We start from the raw sequence: 26093 nt of genomic DNA on the forward strand, positions 1-26093 counted from the left end.
GTGAGCAACAGTCAGCCGGAGGCTTGGGGAGCCCGGCTGCGGCCACGGTCGGTTCAGCCGTCCCTCACCGATAAGGCTCCGATGCCGTGACTCTCGCCGAATGCTCCTACATCTCATCCTGTACTAGTTAAATACAATTTATTTTATGTTGGTAATACTTGGAGACGTCATCTACTCCTGTCCATTAATATAGAATGTAATGCGCATGAGTGCAGATATTTCTATAAGTGACTGAGGACAGTGTACCGAACAATATTACTTCAGTATTTACGTAATTTGGAGACTAATAGCCATTACAAGTCTTATGTTGTAAGGAAGGTTAGTAGTTCCAAGTACATGTGGCAAGAGCAAGCCATTAACGCTTATTTTCCCCTGGGCAGCAGGTTAGCTGTTGAAGTGTGGAAGCGTGGATGCAAAATGTTAAGCGTATACTGACAGAGGTAGTGCAGTACAACCGTGCAGAAAACATCAGGTCGTAAAGTTAGTGAAGCGTCTAGGGAAGAATATTCAGCGCAGACGAAAAGAAAAAGCAACACGCAGATGAGTGTACATATTAAGGTAATATATATAAAAATATCTGCACTTATAACCGTTACATGCTCTATTACAAGGCCAGGAAGAACAGCAATTAGTGATATTTATGTATTGTGCATATACAGAATAAAAGAATATATGACTTAATTTGTGTGTGGTTTGAGAGTATGCAGTACTCAAAATCTTGTACAGATGTGCCCTATTTGGCAGCAACAGTGGCTCTAACTGGGCTAGTTATTAAATCGTAGTGAATCTGGATGACAAATGCAGGTGCTTCATCTATGCTGGTACAAATCTGTACCAGAGTTCACCAATCTTATTGATGGCCAGTGGGTGGCGCACCAGTCTCTCGAAAAACCCGCAACCAGACCTTTCTGACGCGTGAGAGATGTGGAGAACGTGCTGACCAGGGCAACTGTTGAACACACTCCATTTCGAAGTAGGTCAGAACAGCATTGGAAACATGCAGTTGTTCTCTATGTAGTTGGACAGAAATGGCTCGGAGTAATCGAAAATAGGTATTACGAGTCGAAAATGTAACTGATGGTGTCCATATTAGCCGCTATGGGAATCAGCGGAAATTACATTGTATACCCAACGGTACTTCACACCAACAGACTAGGTGCTGGACCCAAATGAGGATGAGGAATGCAGTCTGTTTACTTTAGTTATCCTCCAAGCTTCGATGCACGGATACGTCGATGGCGATGCAGAATTCGTCTGAAAAGACGACGTGGTGACACTCTTGTATCTAGCATTGTTGTAAGGCGCTCGCACCGCTGTAGACTCGGCTCTATCTCTACTGCTGTGTCAAAGGGAGCTGCAACAACGGCCGTCTTGCTGGCAGTCCATGAGCTGGTCCAGCAGACGTCGTCGTACTGTCCACTTGCATACTTGTCTTGCCGCAAACAAGCAAATCTCTAATTCAAGGTACCTGACGTGTCCGTACGATACCGCACAGTTGAGCGAACAATAAGTCCGTCCTCTCGGACGCTGGTCGCTAGAGGCTATTGAGATCCTGCCAGTTATTATGACCCTCCTGAATTTGTCTTACTGTATTCGCTTGACAGTAGTGGGATTTTCTCACAAACAACCGACACTGCGTTGCGATTTGTGATCGAGAAACCCGCAGTGTAGCCTTCCTCAGTATACAGAGATAGATGGATATACTCCTATCCACACTGTGTGGATGCATTAGAATATTAATCATTTGCATATCCAAGCATCTACTACATTCACGTCAATTATGGATTGCTGCATGCCGTCTTCATGCAGTTTTAATTGGTAATGACCAGCAGTGGGTTGAAAACTTTTTATTGACCGTTTATGTGATTGTAGAGGTCGTAATAATGATGTAATGACTGCGTAAAATACACGTCAATCTTTGACGATGCTGCTATAAGACAAGTCGCTACAAAATGGCGGGGGCCCATTCTGTGTAAGCTCAGAGTCCATTAAGACAGGTTGATAAGAAATCGCCATGGTGGGACGCTGATTTGAAACGCAGTCCTCCCACATACAATGAGTCGTCAGAGTTTATTTTCCTATTAAAATCAGCGGCCTATCAAATGGTCTAACACTCATGATCATACTCGTTGTTCCTTCGTGTGCAGGACAGCAATACTTGCGATTTTCGCAACGACTGGGCTGTGGGAGCGACGAACTGGCGGAGTTTCTGCTTTATACCGGTTGAAACCGCACCACAGGGTAACGAATTACTGCCGACGTTATCAGTAGCAAAATATTTGTCGTGCTTGACTAGCATTTCCCGTCAAGAATAAGATAACTTTTTAATGGCGCTTATGACTCATCGTGAATCTGCTTTGAACTATTTGCTCACTGTTGCCTCAACTTCGCACAAAATAACGTGACACTCCATTTGCAAAAAAAATTTGTATTAGTAAGTCGTACGATACTTCCGCCCGATTTTGATATTTGAAGCCAAATATTCAAAGCATTAAATGGTGTTTCTAATGCCGTGGCATCCAGTACTCAACATAGCCGTTGGGCATAATTTTACAACTGAGGTTGTGAGACAGTGTTGCATTATAACGATCTCACAAAAATACGGAATACAATACTGCTGACTTAAGGACGTATTTTACGAGAAGCTATTCCGAGCGCACAAAAGAAAGTATCGATCTACACAGATATGGAATAATTATTTCGTAATTAGATCTTTCTGTTCTTGACATCAAATTTTACTACTCACCTATACATAATGACTAGGGTTACATTACAGTTTGTTGCTGTGACTGTATTTAAAAACTATACTTTATATTCATGAAATATGTGGTATAAAATTCCAGTAAACCAACCAGATTTGCTAGCGCTAGTACTACATGCCTACATGCCTAAATATTTGCATGCGATGACAGACCCTGATGCATTTGCATTTTCAATGTTTCCCCGTGATTTGAATCGTCTTCAAGGTGAACACGTGGCGTCGATTCAAAAGTCGTAATTCCATCCGTGACTGGTAGAATAGGTAATTCACCTTCTGTTACAATTTGGTACAATTTCGTGTTCACCTGCCCACCAAGCAATCGACCGAATGAGATGGCGCTGTGCGGGACGAACGAGTCATTCATATTTAGTTTCTTTGTGGATCGTTTAATGCAAATGCCGGGATGGCTCCTTTGTAAACGAATCAGAGGATTTCCTTCCAAATCTTACCAAATCCGAACTTTTAGTCCATTTTTGTCTTGTCTTCGACTTGATGAAACCCTAATCGTATCTCCTTGCTACGACCAATTGACGTTCACTTATCTGCATAATCTATGTTTGTTTGTCCTATTTTGGAGTACTACTGTGCGGTGTGTGATCGTTTAAATGGTTGGAGGACATTCAAAAAGCCCAAAGGAGGACAGCTGGTTTTGTATTATCGCGAAATGGGATGGAGAGAGTCACGGAAGTAACGAGCGAGTTCGGGTGGCAATTATTAAAACAAAGGCGTTTTTCTATGCGGCGAGATATTTTCAGGAAATTTCAGTCACCAGATTTCTTTCTCGATTGTTAAGTCATAGTGCTGAATTCCACTTACCTCGGGAGAAACAACTATCGTAATAAAATACGAGACATCAGCGTTCGCACGGAAAGACGTAGGTGCTCGTCGTTCATACGTGTTAATCGAGAGAGGGACGGTCGAGAAATAGTCAGAAAGTCTATCTATAAATCCTCTGTAAAACACATAAGCGCTAAATGCAGAGTAAACTTGTAGAAGTAAATGTATCGTGCCCGCACCTGTAATGACCAAAGTCCTGCGGTGCTCCTGATTGTACTTGGTAAAAGGTACATAAATTTCTAGTGGTTATTTGTTCCAGTTTTCCGTAAGTAGACTGGAAGGGTTCAGCTTTGACCCTCTAAATTACAGTAACGCTTCCATTTTAATTGTTATATTGTTATGGCTATCCCACCGTTCTTGCCAAGAACATTTCCTGTAACCGGTTTGTCCATGACCTTGCTTGAGTGTCTTTCTGCTGAGGGACAGGTCTTCCGACGCCAAGTATAGTTCCAAAAAGTAATAGTAGTAGTTCCAAAAAGTCAGTATCAAGCAAGTCGGCTGCAAATTATGAATTTTTCCGCTGACACATGATGGTTTCCGTAACTACATTTTCGCTTGTCCTGTTGCGCCACATGTACTCTTTGATTTTTCATGTCTTCATCTGGTAGTTTGTTATGGTGCAAATTTGATAACAACGGAAAATATGCCTGTTACGGTTGTCGTAGGAAATCAGCGGACTACTGGGCAATAAACGTTCTGACCATCCTGCAAAAAAGTGCACGAACTGATGCTCACTATAAATTCCTTGCAGGATTATGTTTACTGTCAGAGGCTTGCGGTTAAGGCTAACAATAATTTAAACTTGAAAGAAATTTTGAACTGTGCTATCCAATAGCAAATACCGCTTAGTTGTGGTCTTAAGCGGAAAAAGATTATCACCATTAATATATTAAGAGCAAGCCACATGGTTACCATGAAACGTCCCCTAAGAAATATTATGAATTACTGTGCTGGTAAACTTCTACGTTATTTCATACAGAGACAGTTGAGTAAAACTGAACGTACTCAGACATTGCTCTCTCTACTTATTCTGATCATCAATAAACTGACACACAATACTTTTAGCGCAACGCATCTGACTTTCAATAATCCCTACAAGAGAATGGCCCTGGCTAACAATAAACTATACCTTTCATGAATCACTTACCTCACAAAAATCTTCGTTACTCGAACTACTGCAATACAGCGAGCGCCAATACTGCCAGCTAAATAAAAGATCCTAACTACTGAAGGCACTAACTACTGATCAGCATAGTTGGCAAATGAAAGATTTTGATAGAGAACAAACATTGCATTTGCCTTAATAATGTTCAAAAGTCATCATATATAAATCAGTTCATGATATCCAGTCTTAAAAATTTCCTCTTTCTGACGGACACACGTCCATATCGTCCGCTCTCAAAACTCTGGCATCTCTCTCTCCCCCCCCCCCCCCTTCCACCACTGCTGGCGGCTCACCTCCAGCTGCGCAACACTACGCGCTGTTCACATCCATCTGCCCAACACTACACAAGCGAATATTTCAACAATGAGTCCAACCAGCCACAGACTGCACACAGCACAGTCAGTGATTTTCATACAGAGCGCTACGTGGAGTTACCAACATAAAAACCTTAACAGCCTACTTACAACCAACAAAACGAAACATCTGGTAATGTTAATACCCTCTATGAATTGCGATTATTGTGCAGTCGACGACGATACTCGGCATTTTTTTAAACTGGAATGTGAAAAATATCAATAAAAAGGCTAGAAAATACTACATTAAGAACTAAAAATTTCTGATTAATTTTCACTCCGATTGATTCTAAGTTATTTGAACTATCAAACCTGTAAATATATGTAGAAATTCATTAGACCTTGCAAAATGAATCTTGAATAATACTTCGTTTGTACTTATCACGTGATTTGTTGGTTTTTTTACTTGTTACTTTATGAAAAACTTAACTCTGAATGTCACAACGTTCAGTGCTCTTATATTCATGATAAAAATACACGAATATTAATTTTAAAAATACCCTTATGTTTATGTCCTACGAACGAGGTCTCTTCAAAAAATTCCAGAACGTACGTAATTTCAAGTCAATGGCGTGTTGGAGCGAAATGCGATTGGCATCCCTGCACACTCCTGTGTTTAATGTGTAACTGCCGGAAGTTTCGTTGTAGTATATCTGTTAGTTATTGTACAGTGTTGTATTGAATAGAACGTTGTGTCTCACAGTTGCGAATTTCGAGATGGTAGAGTTAAAGGAGTAACGCGTTCGCATTAAATTTTGCGTGAAACTCAAGAGAACCTGTACAGACACACTAAATGGTGAAGGAAGGCTACGGAGACGAGTGCTTAGCCGTCCGACGACACTCATATCAGGAACGTCAAAGAAATAGTGCTGCCAATCGAAGACTGACTGTCCGAGAGATTTTAGTTGGATCATGTCATGAAATCCTGACACGTATCTTGGAATACATCTTGTTGCCGCCAAGTTCGTCCCACGGCTCACGAGTCAAGTCCACGAAGACCTTCGCCTCGCAATCTGAGGAGAGCTTTTGGATTGCACAAATGACAACGAGACGTTCCTTAAGAGACTCATAACTGGCGATGAGACGTGAGCCTGCGGTTATGATGTTGAGGCCAAGGTTCAGTTTTCACAGTGGGTCGGGAAAGGTTCTCCAAGACCAAAAAAAGCTCGTCAGGTCAGGTCAAATGCGAAAGTCATGCTGATAGTTTTCTTTGGCTTTGAAGGATAAGTTCATCATGAATTCCTGCAACAGGGACAAACTGTTAGTCTGTGGTACTATCGGGACGTGTTGTGAAGACAGCCAGATAATGTGAGAAGGGAACGGCCTGAAACGTGGCGAGACAATTTATGGTTTTTGCCTCACGATAACGCAGCCGTACATTCGTCACTACTGGTGCGTGATTATTGCACAAAAATCAAATCTCTGTGCTATCTCATCCTCCGTACTCTCCAGACCTGGCCCCTGTGGTCTTTTTTATTTCTGAAGTTGGAAACCCCGTTGAAAGGACGAAGATTTGCAATGATAGACTAGATAAAAGAAAATTCGCAGACGGTGCTTCGCGCGATCCAGCAAGAGGCGTACGAAGAATGCTTCCGGAAGTGGAAACGGCGTTGGGAGCTTTGTATCCATTGTGTAGGAGAGTATCTCGAAGGAGCCCATGCCCAATAAGTAAAAGGTAAGCGTAGAAATTTTTTTTGGATTGTTTGAACGGACCTCGTGTAACGTGCTAGAATTTAATTTCACCTCATGTTTTCGAATCTTGTAGCTGGCTATAGATGCCAATGGTCGAAGTTATTTGAAATGAAATAAATATATACTTTTGCTGTAGGGCTTGCTCTATAATTATAAATGGTTGAAATGGCTCTGAGCACTGTGGGACTTAACATCGAGTTCATCAGTGCCCTAAAACTTAGAACTACTTAAACCTAACTAACCTAATGACATCACACACATCCATGCCCGAGGCAGGATTCGAACCTGCGACAGTAGCGGTCGCGCGGTTCCACACTGAAGCGCCCAGGACCGCTCGGCCACACCGGCCGGCTTCTATAATTATAGTCCGTGTTCTTGACTTCCAGTATTTCAAACTGTGTTTGGGTACAAATGAAGCCGCAGGTATGTAAAGAGAGCACAAGCATCCGAGTGCCACCTAGAGTTATTTGCAGGTTACCTCTGTAGCTGTAAACGTAATCACTTGCTAGTCAGCGCGAGCACTTAGTCACTTAATGCTACGCGGGAAGGTCGCTGCAGGCAGCTGCTCAAAATAAAAAGGTGGCCCGGTGTGGGTATTGTCTCTCAGTGAAGAGGCTGTTAGGATGCGTTGCCTCCCCGCGGTGCAGAATTGCGGCTGTCTGCCACCGGCGCCAGCGGGCTTCAAACAAGAAACAAGCGCAAAGCGACATGTGTGTCGAGACCGGTCCTTCCGGAATGCTAATTACCGATCCTCGTGCAGCCAGATAGACGACTGGAATTTGCCGAAGACGACAGGCTGTCCTCGTCAGGTTCTGCGAGTTTCTAAGCTTTCACTTTTTCTCCTTCAGTCTTTGCTTTTTTCGTCTTTTCTGCTTCCGTTCTTTTCTGTCCTTTTGCATGGTGCGGGGACTGGTTACACAGATTGATTGCGAGTGTAATAGATACTACACTGCGGCTGACCTAATAGAGCAACTGACCTTTATTTTCTGCACTAATGGCGGCGTGGATACCCAAGTAGTTTCCTCTACAAGTCGATTTTTGTTAGTGAGGGTCCTTGTAGTAACCATCACTATTTTTAATACGAGTGTGTCTAACTTTTGCTCAGTAATTGATTGCTGAAAGCCGGCCGCGCTGGCCGAGCGGTTCTAGGCGCTTCAGTCCGGTACCGCGCGACTGCTACGGTCGCAGGTTCGAATCCTGCCTCGGGCATGGATGCGTGTGATGTCCTTAGGTAGTTCTAAGTTCTAGGGGACTGATGACCTCAGATGTTAAGTCTCATAGTGTTCAGAGCCATTTGAACCATTTGATCGCTGACGATCCAAACCCAATGCTGTAACTACTACACCACTGATGGGAGTCCGTCGCCTAGCGTTTTGTCTTTACACCGATGCGAGACTGATCGCGTGCAGTATTCACTTTTGTGGCGTGAGTCTTTTTACGAGCAGGACGCAAAAGTCGATTGCTCCCATAATGGTAGGCATTAAATTGCATCAGAAATGTTGTGTGCTGAGGTACTGACTAAAGAGCGAGTCTTTCGTGTATCATTGTGACTCTCTAGAAGATTAATTAAACAAGACAGATTACCAATGCGCCAAATATTCAGTTTTAGTACACTGACCGGCACGAAAAACGCAACACTTATATTTCTTACAGAAACTGAAAATTATTTTAAATTTATGACGCTTTTATGAGACTAATCCACTATCTTATGATGGAATATTGTGGTACAGTCCCATTGTTATTAATTATTTTTATACGTTCAAATGATACGCACAGAAGGTGTATTTAGAATTTGCGTATCACGAAAGACGTTGTTACGCTCCTGCGAGAGAAAGAAAGTGCTAGCGTGCAAATATTTCCAACCGAGAAAAGTAGCTGAATTATTTGGCAATCGGAGCTTCTGAGAACACACCGTTGGAGATACAGAACATTTCATTCCCATTATTTATTAAGTGAAATAACTATCTACATCTGTATCGTCATTTTATTATTTTTATTATTATTATGCGCTAAATATTTTTTACACTTTCGCAAGGGACGCCGTGCACCCAAATACGGAGAGCTGAAACGATTCGCTTTTCACTGAATTTTACGGGTGCTTTCACGCGCAAGACGCAGAGCTTTGTCTTCGCTTCGCTGTAGCTGTCGTGTATCTTTCCAAGGCAATCGTCGCTACTCGCTTTACACAGAGTGAAATGGCAGTCTTCAGATGGGACACCTCAAGCTGCCTGCCCGCAGTTACGAGATGAACTCTCAACCTCAGTTTCGGTACACTCTGACAGATCAGAAGCTTACAGTTTCTGTCGACTACAAGCTGTATATCATTAGTCCAACGAATATTAAAGTTTTTCTGCGCGCGTCTGGCGATGGAGGAAACAAAAAATGGTTCAAATGGCTCCGAGTACTATGGGACTTAACTGCTGTCGTCATCAGTCCCCTAGAACTTAGAACTACTTAAACCTAACTAACCTAAGGACATCACACACATCCATGCCCGAGGCAGGATTCGAACCTGCGACCGTAGCGGTCACGCGGCTCCAGATTGTAGCGCCTAGATGGAGCAAACAGTGACTGCGATTAACGTAGAGAGTTTCGTAGTCGACACATTCTACTGCAGTTCTCTCTGTATTGAGGACAAATTAAAGTTTTATCTCTTGATTTGTACAAGTTTTCGGTCTTAAATTGAAGAATGTTGACATTAACGTCATCCAGTGTCACTGATGAAGTGTTCTGCCAAATTACTGCGAATAATTTTCGCGTCACTCGATATGCAGATTGTACTAGAGCCAGATTCTGTATCTTTGAAACCATCGCACTACGATATATCGTCAAATTTGGCTTCCTGTCTAGCGTGAACGAAATTGTGAAACACAACGCAACGTGTTATGATGTCTCCCGCAAACCCAGGTGAGACTTCGAAAGTTCTGTGAAAAATCCGCCACTTATTGGATAATTCCAAACGTATAAGCGGTAGTCAAATGATAACGAGGAAGATGGGAAAAAGTAAGTAAACTGATTATTATTTCAAAAGTAATCATCATAGCTGTTAAGACATTTATACCACTGTGAGACAAGATGGTCAAAGACTCCATGGAAAAATGTTTGCGGTTGCCTAGGGAATCGTGATTGTACCCAGGGGTGCACCTATTCGTCTAAAGCAAATCGACTGCCACGAATGTCTTTCTTCACACCAGCTCCGGGAAAGTCATGGTGACCTTTTTCTTCGGCTGCAAGGGGTCGCTGTTCGTTAACCTTCTGGAACACGCGCCACGGTTAACGTACAGCGGTATATGGACACTTTCAAAAATTGAAGCGCACTATCAAGTCCAAAAGCCGAGGAACGTTGACGGACGGCATCATTCTGTTGCAGGATGATGCCCGCCCACATTTTGCAAGGTCGGTTCGACTACGCTGCAGAAATTTCTCTGGGAAACCTTTACACGTCCTTCATACAGTACCGATCTCTCCCCATGCGATTTCCATATTTTTGGAGCCCTGAAAAAAAGAAAGAGATTCGTGGCCGTCGATTTGCTTCCGACGAAGAGGTGCTCCCCGCAGGGAACAGCAAGCATTTTTTCCGTTTTGACCATCGTATCTCACAGTGTGATAAATGTATTAACAGTTGTGACTCTTAGGGTATTTCCATTTCTGTGGCTAAATGCTATTCCTGTCGCAGCAAAGTCATATTAAATGGTAATTAGTTGAAACCCTCAGCTGCCGACAGGTGTTATTTATATACCTCGATGGGGACAGCTAAAATGTGTGCCCCGACCGGTACTCGAACCCGGGATCTCCTGCTTACATGGCAGACGCTCTTATCCATCTGAGCCACCGAGCACACAGGTGAATACCGCGACTGCAGGGACTTATCCCTTGCACGCTTCCCGTGAGACCCACATTCCCAACTGTCCACAATCTACATGCGTAATGTACCTAATAGATATTTGCCCATCCACTCATTACTCGCGCACACTAAGGTGACGATTCCCGTAAGAGTTCGGGCAACCTGTGCGCATTCGTACAGACGAAGGTCAATGGCCGGGTTTATTCTACAGAAGCTGCATGTTCATCAGTGGTATCTGTTCTTTCGAGAACAGTTACTATCTTCATATAAAGTCATATTATATTAAGTCTGGTAGCGAAAAGGCGTCTCGCCATTTGTACAAGTATCTCTCGTCACGGGCCTCTCCCTTTCACATCGCATTTGTGTATAAAGAACCCGTGGCACTGCTGAGGAAGCTGCAAACGGAATCAGCCACAGTCGATCCAGTTCTGGGATGTGTAAAAGCGCTGGCCGGTCTACTGGACAGTTGTCAGTTCGATGCACTGAGTCATTCCGAGTGTGGCCCATCTGCTTGTCTCTCAGATCTACGCTTTAAGTACGGTTCAGTCAGTGAGCATCAATGCCATGTATTATGACTAGGAAAATTTACGTCTAAGACCTGTTTTCTGTAAAATGAGTGTGACGGATTGCGCCTGTTGACTTGAAGTAAACATACCGGTTGCAATATTCTCTCTCAGGCGGCGAATGAAGCGACGTCATAGACTGGCAGGCACGATTGGCCTTTTGGCCAATCAGCGTTATGTAATTTCCCATTTACGTCACGCGCCAGTCCGAGTCTGCGGCGTTTTGCGCTTGCAGTGGCAAAGGTCGCTCAGCGGCGAAGACTGGTCTCGACGCAGCTGAATGGTTATGACTGCCAACAAGTGGATACCAGTTAGCAAACAGCTGCCAGTACTGACGGCTTCAGTTGAAGGATAACAAGAACTGAGTAAAATAGAAAGCAGTGTTAGTGGCAAAGGGGGAGGGGAGAAGGGAGGGCAAAATTTCTACAAGTTCACTTACTGAGTTGTTGATGCGGAGGGAGGTGGCTTAAGCAGTTAATTTGACTCTTTTATATACCACATGTCACGTAAATAAAAAATCAAGAGTAGCGATAACTGCTAAGACACGGAACTAGTTTCCAGGATCGATAGAGGTGCGCAGAGATGAGACAGTAGACGCATACACCGAGGCTCAAATCCTCGACCGATCATCCAGAGTTAGATTTTCCATGGTTTTCCTAAATCAAGTGAGACGAATCCGCTAGCTGTCACCGAAAATATCATGGACAGTATGAGAATATTATCCAAAGAATCAGATGTCCCTTCTCTAATAGCTGTTATCTCAATGGGATCGTATAGTTCTTTCCTACGTTCGTATTCGAGAATGTTAGACTTCAAGTTCCACTTGATCACTATAATTTACATCCCTCGTCTCCTTAAACCACTCTAAGATTATTCCTACAACAAGCCTTTCCAACTCCTGTACCGACTTCTCTCTCTATTCTTTCTTGCACTTGCCGTCCACAGGAGTTTTAAACCTCAAAAGCAGAAACAAAACGTTATAAAAAAGAAAAGTAGGAAGTAGCAAATTAAGTAGAAAACTGAACGTAAAAATCCGGTATTAATTTGGAAGTGTGTGATATTTGATTGAACGGTGATTGAAACTGTATCTTCCACATTCAGTTTGGATTCACGTGCTCTAAACTAAATTTTAAAGACATAGTGTCATCTCTGTCTCACCTATAGGAAGTCTGATCATACAGTTGAGGACCTAATTAAAAACGAACACTTATTTTCTTAAAAGTTATCCCTCCCGATTTCATATATTCATGTAGTCACTGACGGTAAGGACGACTCCGTAGGCAAATGGCTGCTATTTTTTCTTCATTTAGTAGCTAAGTATAAATCTACGTTTATTGTAACAGCATAGTGCTACCGAGGCAAACTGACAGAGCACGGCCGATTATCGAGTCGAGCCCAGAAGAGAAAAAAATGGTTCAAATGGCTCTGAGCACTGTGGGACTTAACAGCTGAGGTCATCAGTCCCCTAGAACTTAGAATTACTCAAACCTAACTAACCTAAGGACATCACACACACCCATGCCCAAGGCAGGATTCGAACCTGCAACCGTAGCGGTCGAGCGGTTCCAGACTGAAGCGCCTAGAACCGCACGGCCATCCCGGCCGGCAGAAGAGAAAAAGTCTCTTGACATCTAAGACAATTGAAAAACTGCATATTGATTCCTACGCAGAAGTTTTTTTGGCCCGTGCAAAATGTCATCAACGCGAGCATCAGATCTTTTTGTTTTCCATAATCTTTATTCCGTCTAGTAAGGGGTTCGCTTCTTCAGAATTCTGCAAATTTTATTTTACTACTAGCTGACGAACCGGTTATTCCCCGGGTATTTATTTTGCCAATTTTCTATTAGAAACGTACGGTTCCTGTGCGCAGGGAGCACCTGCTTCGCGGTATGAAACCCGATGTTGTAAACGTTCCTGTGGCAAACCTTCTTTTTAACTCTGTAGACGGCTGTTGCTTTCTCCTACAGCCATTTGCGCTTCGTAGTTGATAGCTGTCAAAAGCGCTGCCAGGTAACATGGATTTCCTTAAGGTGACTCGAATGTAGGATTGTCGTAACAGAATAAAATATGTGCAGTAAAACTTCGTGTACGATGCGGCATTTTTTGACGCATCTCAGACTTTAAGACGTCATATCTGCTGAACTGTGATAATAGGTGTTTCTTGCCCTCCCCCCCCCCCCCCCCCCCCCCACACACACACACATGCAACGTATACACACAAACACACATCCGTTTTTACAATACGTGCGGATTTAACTTTGTGGCCGTATCCTCTTTCTGAGGCCGCAGTCGTCAAGGTAACCTAAGGCAGCGATGTCGAGTACTCCATTTGTTAGTTTCTTGTGTAAGCTTCGTTCTGTGTGCTATCGTATTTTAACTCTTCATGGACTATATTCCGTGACGGGGACCAGCCCAGCATTTGCATAAACGAGCATGGGAAACCGCCTAAAAACCACATCCAGGCTGGTCGGTGTACCAATCCACGATCGTTAATCCGCTCCGCGGATTCGATGCAAGGCTAGCTCGCTACCCGGTCTCCCAAGCCGGCGCGCTCCACGTTACGCTATACCAAAAGGCCACACGCGAACATAAATATGTTTCATAATTATACTGCCATTATCATGAAATATTAACACGAATTAAATAAAGAAGAGTCGAGAAACCGGTAGAAACGACCTCGGAAAAGATAAGTTTGGGTTCCGGAGAAATGTAGGAACACGCGAGGCAATACTGAGCCTACGACTTACGTTGGAAGATAGATCAAGGAAAGGCAAATCAGCATTTATAGCATTTGTATTTTTAGAGAAATATGTTAACAATGTTGTCTGGAATACACTACCTGGAATTCTGAAGGTAGCAGGGGTAAAATACTGGGAACAAAAGAATATTTACAACTTGTACAGAAACCAGACAGCAAAATGGTTCAAATGGCTCTGAGCACTATGGGACTTAACATCTATGGTCATCAGTCCCCTAGAACTCAGAACTACTTAAACCTAACTAACCTAAGGAGAGCACACAACACCCGGCCATCACGAGGCAGAGAAAATCCCTGACCCCGCCGGGAATCGAACCCGGGAACCCGGGCGTGGGAAGCGAGAACGCTACCGCACGACCACGAGATGCGGGCACCAGACAGCAGTTATAAGAATTGAGGAGCAGGAAAGGGAATCACTGGCTGAGAAGGGAAAGGTCCTGGAAGTGCAGTTGAACGGAATCGTCAGTGTCCTGAAAGGAGGATATAAGATGAAAATCAACAAAAGCAAAACAGTGATAATGGAATGTAAACTAATTAAACCAGGCTATGATGAAGGAATTAGACTATGAAATGAGAAATTTAAAGTAGTAGATGAGTTTTGTTATTTGGGCAGCAAAAAAAATGATGATGGCCGAAGACGAGAGAATACAAAATGTAGACTACCAATCGCTAGAAAAGAGTTTCTGTACAAAAGAAATTTGTTAATATCGAATATAGATTTAAGTGTTAGGAAGTCTTTTGTGAAGGTATTTGCATGGAATGTAGCCATGTACGGAAGTGAAATGTGGACGATAAATAGTTTAGACAAGAAGAGATAGAAGCTTTCGAAATGTGGTGCTACAGAACAATGCTGAAAATTAAATCGGTGATATACGTAACTAATAAGGAGGTACTAAAAAGAAATGGGGCGAAAAGAAGTTTTTGCACGACTAAAAGAAGGAATCGGTTGGTAGGATATCAAGGGATCACTCATTTAGCACTGGTGGGAAGTGTGGGGCGTAAAAACCGTAGAGTGAGAACAAGAAATAAATACAGTAAGAAGTTTCAAAAGCATTTAGGTTGCAGTAGTTATTCGGAGATGAGTAGATTTGCACAGAATAGAGTACCACGGAGTGCAGTATCAAACCAATCTTCAGACTGAAGACCACGACGACAAAAATTCTACTGCAGTCAGGTGGGTGTGTAGTGAAGCGCGTCCGAAGGGCATCTCTTCTTGAAGACTGGAACGAGTTGGGGGCGTTTTACCAATCGTGTGGGATGCACCGTTCTTCCAGTGACTTACGACACGCCATTGTTTGAAGATGGGCGATATCTTCCGCATATCTGTATTGCAGTCAAAAGGATACTTCATGAGATCTACGAGCTTCTGCTCTATCGAGTGGCCGGCCAGAGTGGCCGAGCGGTTCTAGGCGCTTCAGTCTGGAACCACGCGACCGCTACGGTCGCAAGTTCTAATCCTGCCTCGGGTATGGATGTGTGTGATGTCCCTAAGTTAGTTAAGTTTAAGTAGTTCTAAGTTCAAGGGGACTGATGACCTCAGATGTTAAGTCCCATAGTGCTCAGAGCCATTTGAATCATTTCTATCGAGTGTTTTGCACTCAGATTTTAAAGCTATCAATGCTGCATTCGAGTGACTGACGAAAGTGGGAATTATTTTGTGATCTTCGAATTTCAGAAGGCAGTATTTATTAATTTAACCGTAATTTTATCACCATTCGGTTTGGTTTCATTACGAACAACGAGCGTCAAGCTAGAAGATTTAAATCCGTTAACGGATATTACGTGAGTCAAATCTTTTTGTTTTGTTTGTGTTAACTCAGCAGACATAATAATTAAAATTCATCGTGCTTCTGATATTGCCACTGAACTATTTCGCATCCATCACTGTCTTTCACTGCACAAACTATGGTGCTTACTATATTTCTCAATTTGTGTTGCCAGACGTCCACACTCTGCTTCCCAGAGCTCAACGTTTGCAACTGGTTGCTCGGGTAATTTCTGATCGCTTTCCTAGGATAAAAATAAACAGATTTACCTTATCAACTTTCTAGAGATCAATAACGCTATAATAGCCTTGTGATCGCTGTTTACACTGAATCTAACATTAAGTCTTTTCTTTACCATTTGAACTAAATACAAGAGACCCACTCTTTGCAGCGTGTTATGCTGAACCAAAAGAGGTTTCTATAAACCCTAAAAATGCCTCATGACTGCAACACATCTGCTCTACTGTTCACATTGCCGTTTCCCCTGTGTGGCGCATATCTAATCCTTTAAGGGGGATACTATAGCTGTACGCTTAACAGCTTAAGTCGATAAATGGTGGTAGTGTCGTAAACGCTCGAAAGTCAAAATTAACTACAAATGTGCCTGCTTTCCGTGCATTAGAAAATGATAATGTGTAGAAGAACACTCACTCGTAATATTTTTCCTGCAACATTTGAGTATATTTTTTCCTCTTCAGCGACTTGTTAAACGTAAATATTATTACTGGATGCTCGAAAAACGTAAATTAGTGTATTTTTGATTGAGCGGATAGATCTGTTCACAGCCTTAACGCCGATTGCTGATGCAACAGAAAGAATAAACTGCGTAACACTGATTACATGCACTGTGCGGCTGATCCCGGCGGAGGTTCGAGTCCTCCCTCGGACATGGGTGTGTGTGTTTGTCCTTAGTATAATTTAGGTTAAGTAGTGTGTAAGCTTAGGGACTGATGATCTTAGCAGTTAAGTCCTATAAAATTTCACACACATTTGAACATTTTTGATTACATGCGATCCAGTCACATTAATCTGAACCGAGGGGGCTATCAACAGTGTCTCCTCAGCGAAGGTTGCTACGTATGGGCCTCCGCAGCAGGCGCTTACTAGGTGCGTCCGTGCTGACTGCTGCTCATCGATAACGAAGGTTGGAATTTGCACGCCAGTACCGCAATTGTACGTCCACTGAGTGGCGACAAATGGCCTTTTCAGATGTATCACGCTGTATTCCCCATCGGAGAGATGGAAAACGCCCTGCAACAATCATCGCAAGGGTTCAGGACGGGGGAAAGAGCGTTGTGATTTTTTTCGTGGCATTCCCTGGGTTATTCCGACATTCTAAAACGCACAGTGGATCAGCACAACTATTATCTGTCCTTGGGGACCACGTCCATTCCTATATGTAGTGTGGTTTTTCTCGACACGATGGCATTTACCAGCAGGACAATACAACGTGTCATACTGCTCTTAGTGTACGTGCGTAGTTTGAAGAGCTCCAGGGTGAGTCTACCGTACTCCCCGGCCTCCAAAGTCCCTGGATTTAAACCCAGTCGAGTATCTGTGGACCATCTCGATCAGGCTGTTCGCCCCATGGGTCCTCTACCGGGAAACCTGGCGCAGGTGGAGACGGCAGTGGAGTCAGCGTGGCTCCATGTACCCGTCTGAACCTTCTTGGACCTCACTGCCTCTTCTCTCACTCCTCGCAGCGGCCTTCGCTGCAAAAGGTGATTATTCAGGATTTTGACAGCTGATCACGTTAATGTGATTCGACAGTGTATAATTTATATTACGACATGACAACAGTGACAAATTCATACTTTTCGGTTGGTAGGACATGTTCTGAGGCATCAAGGGATCACCAATTTGGTATTGGAGGACAGCGCGGAGCGTAAAAATCGTAGAGGCACACCAAGAGATGAATACACTAAACAGATACAGAAGGATGTAGGCTGCAGTAGGTACTGGGAGATGAAGAAGCTTGCACAGGATAGAGTAGCATGGAGAGCTGCATCAAATCAGTCTCAGGACTGAAGACCACAACAACAACAACAACTATCTGAAGTTAATGATTTTATATTCATCTAAGATGATTCTGTAAATTCTCTTAGGAACCTGTTGGACAGTCGGCCGAAACTGGTTGTTTAAATAAAGATTTTATCGCAGTTCGAGACGGTAATCGGGATATTTATCAAATATCTACGCGTTGTGGGGCACCACCTCGTGAAAATGTACTTAAATTTACCCAATAGCGTTTGGTGAGAGATATGTTGTCTTTTTTCCAAAGATTCTCATTTCAGTTTGCTGAACACATCCTGTTACGCCCCTAGCAGCGTGTCTCGAAGAGCGTACGACGTCTACAGAGGTGCTCGCCTGATAAGGACTCCAAACAGTGGAAAAATACTTTAGAATTGGTCGCACCAGCTTCTTGTGTGCAATTTCCTTTACATATACGCTGCACTTTTCCAGAGTCCTTCCGACAAACCAATCGACTTTCCTACTAGCGATTGAACAGGTTCGTCCCAGTGTATGTCGCTTTTTAGTATTACCACTAACAAGTTACACGATGTTTATCGCTAAACCTGTAACCGGATACTATCGGTAAGTGTTCGTGCGGGTGAATCTGCCGATATCCGTAGCAATAACTACTTTGTAGTTAAAGTCAAAGGACAACGTCAATATTACATTTTTTGCCTGTTTTCCATTACATGCCATCGATAATGATTGTTACTATACTTTTTATTCGTATTACTTATTCGGGACGAAGTGCCACTGAACTTACTTTAAAGTACAGTGTCCTGGAGAGGGCAGACGTTCTGCCGACGCCTTTAAGGACTAGAAAAGCAGGCGACGTGCTCTCCAGCCCAGTGTCTCGCACAGTGACGCGTCCGTCCAGTTTTCGTCGTACCAGTCTGAGGCCCGAGTCCACCCAGCTTCGGTCTGGAGTAACAGGGGGTCTTATGGATCTATCGGAAGCCACTACAAAACGACGCTGATACTCTGTCCAGTGGACTCTTTGCTTTGTGGTGTAACTCCTGTTTATGTAGCACGCACGAAATAAATAATTTTAGATACAAAATCAGTGGGTCTATTAGCTTGTCTCTTAAATTTGTTCACTAGTATGCAGTGCAACGCTCATTACATTGAAATGTCTAGCAGAGAAACATTATATAACATCGTGGTAAATAAACGTAATCTGCTAGCACAGCCGAGAGTATTAAGGCACCGTTTCTGTGATGGGGACATTTCGGCTTGCCTGGATAAGACTTTTAGGCGGTTGCTCACATTCCGCTAGGCGAATGGCGGGTTGGTAGCCATGTGCTGGCTCGGTTACACGATTCGGAAATATCCAGAGAAACTTCCTCACACTTTCACATAAATAACACTACACGCAGTTAGTGGGGGTACGCCCACTGCGTCCCGTGGGGAGAGGAGGGGCATCCGGCCACACCTCAAATTTGCAAATCCGTTCTTAACCGTGCCGATCCTGCACCGACGTGAAACAAGGGCAGGAGAGGAACGAAAAAGAAGAAACTGGCGAATTAATGTACATTTGATAAACGAACTCCATCACTAACCTTTAACAGCATGCAGTATGCGACGTTAATTTGTAGCACGATTGCATTTGACTTGACAATATTACGGAAATACTCCGGCGGATATTTCATGATATCAGTTTCATTACTTGCGAACTTGTGCGGAATATATTAATAATATTAAAGACTAAGTTGTAGTCGGCCGGGGTGGCCGAGCGGTTCTAGGCGCTTCAGGCCGGAACCTCGCGCCTGCTACAATCGCAGGTTCGAATCCTACCTCAGGCATGGATGTGTGTGACGTCCTTAGGTTAGTTAGGTTTAAGTAGTTCTAAGTTCTAGGGGACTGATAATAGCCGGCCGGTGTGGCCGTGCGGTTCTAAGCGCGTCAGTTTGGAACCGCGTGACCGCTACGGTCGCAGGTTCGAATCCTGCCTCGGGCATGGATGTGTGTGATGGCCTTAGGTTAGTTAGGTTTAAGTAGTTCTAAGTTCTAGGGGACTGATGACCTCAGTAGTTAAGTCCCATAGTGCTCAGAGCCATTTGAACCATTTGGACTGATAACCTCAGCTGTTAAGCCCCATAGTGCTCAGAGTCATTTGTACTAAGTTGCATTAAAATGTAGTCAAAGTTGGCATCTACGTTTACGGAACAGGTTAAAATGATTTAAGGTTTTTAATATCCGTAGATGAGGATAAAAAACTTGGGGGCAAGGGATTTGCGGTTGCGGTGCTGATCTAATTTCCCTTAAACACGCATAGCTCAAATGGCTTATTTCTCTTCTTTACGGGACAAAGTTTACTGAATGGAAGCAATCCTGTGACAACACGTGGCGCGGTGTGTAAACACAGGGCGGTAGGCTGGGGGAGAGTGGCGGCGCGGCCCTGCTTGCGGTACTCACGGAGAGCGCGAGGCAGAGAGCGGCTGTTGCGGCGGCGCGCATGGTTCCTCTGGTCTGGTCTGGTGTGTGCTGCGGTGCGGCTGACACTGTACGCCGCGCCGGCCCCCGAACGCTTATATGCGGCGCCGCGCCGCGCCACGTCACGCGGCACCCTCCCCACCACAGCACGGCGCCGGGTCGCCTCTCGTCACCCCGGCGACGCAGCTGCCGATACCGTATCTGCATCGATACCTTCTCGGAATTCCCACAAGCTGCTCTCTCCCTCTTCCGCACATGTGTAAACAATTGCCAGAACGATACACTATCGAGAAAACCGCTTGACCCGGTTCCACACCAACATTTATTAATGCAAAAACGATGATACAGAGTAAGTAAAATAAGGCCTGCGACTCAAGCCCGTGACCGGGCTATTGTGTTGACTGCAAGTAGAATGCAGCCATTCTGCCGGCAGGTGTGGCCGAGCGGTTCTAGGCGCTACAGTCTGGAACCGCGCGACCGCTACGGTCGCAGGTTCGAATCCTGCCTCGGGCATGGATGTGTGTGATGTCCTTAGGTTAGTTAGGTTTAAGTAGTTCTAAGTTATAGGGGACTGATGACCTAAGATGTTAAGTCCCATAGTGCTCAGAGCCATTTGATCTCAATTTGATTCCATATTTCTAGATTTCAGGAAGGCTTTTGTCACCGTTCTGCACAAGCGAGTGCTAATCAAATTGGGTGTCTGTGCAGTGTCGTCTTGCCTGATGATTCCTGATTTCCTGTCAGAAAGGACACACTTCACAGTAGCTAACGGCAATTTCAAATGATTCAAATGGCTCTGAACACCATGGGACTTAACTTCTGAGGTCCCCTAGAACTTAGAACTACTTAAACCTAACCTAAGGACATCACACACCTCCATGCCCGAGGCAGGATTCGAACCTGCGACCGTAGCGGTCTCGCGGTTCCAGACTGTAGCGCCAAAAACCGATCTGCCACTCTTGCCGGCCTAACGGCAAATCATTGAGTGAAACACAAGTGATATCTGGCGTTCCCCAAGCAAGTGTTAGGAGCCCTCTCCCGTTTCTGACCTGTAAGCGGCGACCAAAAAGATTCCGCTCGAAGGACATGGAGTCCGGAATCGGCATGCCAATCAAGCAAAACTGCCGTCAGTATTGAGGTAATCATCCCACCGACGCACCAGTTTGAAGATACTTGTTTGATAAAACACCGTGTCCTGTTGCGTGAAGAGTCCTTAATGTCTTCTGCAGTTTACAGTCGTTTTCGACAGACACGCTGCCCCATATGCATTATTCATTCTCCAATGGGTGTCTGTCGGTCTTTGCCCTTCGGCAGCCAAGAAAACAATATCAATACGTTGGTCCTCTCTGGACGCTTTAGGCAATAAAGTCATCCATATTTCACGTTTCTGCATTTATTGCACTCATGCACGTTGCATACAGGCAGCAGCAACGCCGTTCAAAATGGTTCAAATGGCTCTGAGCACTATGGGACTTAACATCTGAGGTCATCAGTCCCCTAGAACTTAGAACTACTTAAACCTAACTAACCTAAGGACATCACACACATCCATGCCCGAGGCAGGATTCGAACCTGCGACCGTATCAGTCGCGCGGTTCCGGACTGAAGCGCCTAGAACCGCTCGGCCACCGCGGCCGGCAGCAACGCCGTCAAACGGAAACGTTTTGATCGTCCCTTATATATGAATGTTTTGGAACACAATGTGAACAGTCCTCACTAATTGAATGCAACTGATACTATCGTTTATCGTCTAGTAAATTCCTCAGAAGATCAATATAATTAAGAAATGTTTTAGACACGGTGGAGGGGAAACTATCTCTTGACAATGAACAGTACAAAGTGTGAGGTCCACCACATGAGTATTAAAAGGAATCCGTTGAATTTCGGTTACACAATAAATCATATAAATTTAAAGGTTTTTAATTCAAGTAAGTACCCGTGGTCTAGGGGTAGCGTCTTTGATTCATAATCGGTCCCGGGTTCGATCCCCGCCACTGCCTAAAGGCGGCCGAAGACTTCCGGCATAAGAAGTCAGCCTCATTCTGCCAACGGCCTTGTCAGAGAGGGCGGAGGAGCGGATAGAGGTTCAGGGCACTCTCTTGTCCTAGGGGTGCTAAATTGCCCCTAAAGGCGGAAGAATCAACAATGATCAACGACATGAGAATGCAGAAGGCAATGGAAACCACTGCATTAAAGACACGTAACATGTAACCACAGGACATGTGGCCTGTAATTGAAGAACTGTCATGATGATCTCTCCATTGGCAAAAGATTCCGGAATAGTCCCCCATTCGGATCTCCGGGAGGGGACTGCCAAGGGGGAGGTTACCATGAGAAAAAGATTGAATAATCAACGAAAGGATAACGTTCTACGACTCGGGGCGTGGAATGTCAGAAGCTTCAACATGGTATGGAAACTAGAAAAACTGAAAAGGGAAATGCAAAGGCTCAATCTAGATATAGTAGGGGTCAGTGAAGTGAAGTGGAAGGATGACAAGGATTTCTGGTCAGATGAGTATCGGGTAATATCAACAGCAGCAGAAAATGGTATAACAGGTGCAGGATTCGTTATGAATAGGAAGGTAGGGCAGAGGGTGTGTTTCTGTGAACAGTTCAGTGACCGGGTTGTTCTAATCAGAATCGACAGCAGACCAACACCGACAACGATAGTTCAGGTATACATGCCGACGTCGCAAGCTGAAGATGAACAGATAGAGAAAGTGTATGAGGATATTGAAAGGGTAATGCAGTATGTAAAGGGGGACGAAAATCTAATAGTCATGGGCGACTGGAATGCAGTTGTAGGGGAAGGAGTAGAAGAAAAGGTTACAAGAGAATATGGGCTTGGGACAAGGAATGAAAGAGGAGAAAGACTAATTGAGTTCTGTAACAAGTTTCAGCTAGTAATAGCTAATACCCTGTTCAAGAATCACAAGAGGAGGAGGTATACTTGGAAAAGGCCGGGAGATACGGGAAGATTTCAATTAGATTACATCATGGTCAGACAGAGATTCCGAAACCAGATACTGGATTGTAAGGCGTACCCAGGAGCAGATATAGACTCAGATCACAATATAGTAGTGATGAAGAGTAGGCTGAAGTTCAAGACATTAGTCAAGAAGAATCAATACGCAAAGAAGTGGGATACGGATGTACTAAGGAATGACGAGATACGTTTGAAGTTCTCTAACGCTATAGATACAGCAATAAGGAATAGCGCAGTAGGCAGTACAGTTGAAGAGGAATGGACATCTCTAAAAAGGGCCATCAGAGAAGTTGGGAAGGAAAACATAGGTACAAAGAAGGTAGCTGCGAAGAAACCATGGGTAACAGAAGAAATACTTCAGTTGATTGATGAAAGGAGGAAGTACAAACATGTTGCGGGAAAATCAGGAATACAGAAATACAAGTCGCTGAGGAATAAAATAAATAAGAAGTGCAGGGAAGCTAAGACGAAATGACTGCAGGAAAAATGTGAAGACATCGAAAAAGATATGATTGTCGGAAGGACAGACTCAGCATACAGGAAAGTCAAAACAACGTTTGGTGACATTAAAAGCAACGGTGGTAACATTAAGAGTGCAACGGGAATTCCACTGTTAAATGCAGAGGAGAGAGCAGATAGGTGGAAAGAATACATTGAAAGCCTCTATGAGGGTGAAGATTTGTCTGATGTGATAGAAGAAGAAACAGGAGTCGATTTAGAAGAGATAGGGGATCCAGTATTAGAATCGGAATTTAAAAGAGCTTTGGAGGACTTACGGTCAAATAAGGCAGAAGGGTTAGATAACATTCCATCAGAATTTCTAAAATCATTGGGGGAAGTGGCAACAAAACGACTATTCACGTTGGTGTGTAGAATATATGAGTCTGGCGATATACCATCTGACTTTCGGAAAAGCATCATCCACACAATTCCGAAGACGGCAAGAGCTGAAAAGTGCGAGAATTATCGCACAATCAGCTTAACAGCTCATGCATCGAAGCTGCTTACGAGAATAATATACAGAAGACTGGAAAAGAAAATTGGGAATGCGCTAGGTGACGATCAGTTTGGATTTAGGAAAAGTAAAGGGACGAGAGAGGCAATTCTGACGTTACGGCTAATAATGGAAGCAAGGCTAAAGAAAAATCAAGACGCTTTCATAGGATTTGTCGACCTGGAAAAAGCGTTCGGCAATATAAAATGGTGCAAGCTGTTCGAGATTCTGAAAAAAGTAGGGGTAAGCTATAGAGAGAGACGGGTCATATACAATACGTACAACAACCAAGAGGGAATAATAAGAGTGGACCATCAAGAACGAAGTGCTCGTATTAAGAAGGGTGTAAGACAAGGCTGTAGCCTTTCGCCCCTACTCTTCAATCTGTACATCGAGGAAGCAACGATGGAAATAAATGAAAGGTTCAGGAGTGGAATTAAAATACAAGGTGAAAGGATATCAATGATACGATTCGCTGATGACATTGCTATCCTGAGTGGAAGTGAAGAAGAATTAAATGATCTGCTGAACGGAATGAACAGTCTAATGAGTACACAGTATGGTTTGAGAGTAAATCGGAGAAAGACAAAGGTAATGAGAAGTAGTAGAAATGAGAACAGCGAGAAACTTAACATCAGGATTGATGGTCACGAAGTCAATGAAGTTAAGGAATTCTGCTACCTAGGCAGTAAAATAACCAATGACGGATGGAGCAAGGAGGACATCAAAAGCAGACGCGCTATGGCAAAAAAGGCATTTCTGGCCAAGAGAAGTCTACTAATATCAAATATCGGCCTTAATTTGAGGAAGAAATTTCTGAGGATGTACGTCTGGAATACAGCATTGTATGGTAGTGAAACATGGACTGTGGGAAAACCGGAACAGAAGAGAATCGAAGCATTTGAGATGTGGTGCTATAGACGAATGTTGAAAATTAGGTGGACTGATAAGGTAAGGAATGAGAAGGTTCTACGCAGAATCGGAGAAGAAAGGAATATGTGGAAAACACTGATAAGGAGAAGGGACAGGATGATAGGACATCTGCTAAGACATGAGGGAATGACTTCCATGGTACTAGAGGGAGCTGTAGAAGGCAAAAACTGTAGAGGAAGACAGAGATTGGAATACGTCAAGCAAATAATTGAGGACGTAGGTTGCAAGTGCTACTCTGAGATGAAGAGGTTAGCACAGGAAAGGAATTCGTGGCGGGCCGCATCAAACCAGTCAGTAGACTGATGACAAAAAAAAAAAAAAAACCCGGGGTTTACAATTAGGAACATCTTACATTGGAACTACCGCACAGAGAATATTTGTGTATGGCGAACAAAAGACTGCCTTTTATTGACAGAACAATTACAAGATACTGCCAGACTAGTTCTGCGCGATATGGGATCCTTACCAGAGTGGATTGAAGAAGAACACTGAAAAACTTCAAAGAAGGGAAACTCGATTTGTATCATCGCAAAATGTGAACTACTGGTACATTAATAACCCGTGTAACCGCCAGAGTGTTGAACGGAAACGTGCATACATTGCGTTGTTCAGGCGCCGGATGTCAGTATGTGGGATGGAGTTTCCTGCACAGTTTCAGCACAACAGGCACAGTCACTAGACTGACGTACAAATTTGCAGCCAGGGTGCGTGGGGTAGCCACGACAGTGCTCCTTCTGTCATACGAAACGGCACTTCAGACCCTAATTCAGATGTAGGTCCAATGTGTCTAGGGCTCAGACAGGCGTTCGGCTGGCCTTCTCCTCCTAACCAACACAGAGTTATCACAGGCACTGAGGAAGCACCAGCTTTCATCAGAAAACACATCATACTTCCAACGTGAACCTCCAATGAGCTCTCACTTGACAGCACTGAAGTCGGAAGTCGCAGTGGTTTGGCCTGAGTGGAAACCACGCTTAAGGGCGTCTGGCTCAGAG

At 43.9% G+C, this 26093-nt stretch overlaps 1 protein-coding gene across 1 annotated transcript in view; it reads right to left on the reverse strand.

Moving 5' to 3' along the window:
- LOC124609007 overlaps positions 1-20267 on the reverse strand; it is a 99366-nt gene extending 79099 nt beyond the window's left edge. The window contains exon 1 of the mRNA XM_047140034.1: positions 20168-20267. Within this exon, the coding sequence (XP_046995990.1) occupies positions 20168-20209 (42 nt within the window). The 5' untranslated portion in view covers positions 20210-20267. The remainder of the gene's footprint in view (positions 1-20167) is intronic.
- Positions 20268-26093: the final 5826 nt, after the last annotated feature.

This window comes from Schistocerca americana, chromosome 1 (assembly GCF_021461395.2).
Source record: "Schistocerca americana isolate TAMUIC-IGC-003095 chromosome 1, iqSchAmer2.1, whole genome shotgun sequence".
Classification (NCBI taxonomy): Eukaryota; Metazoa; Arthropoda; class Insecta; order Orthoptera; family Acrididae; genus Schistocerca; species Schistocerca americana.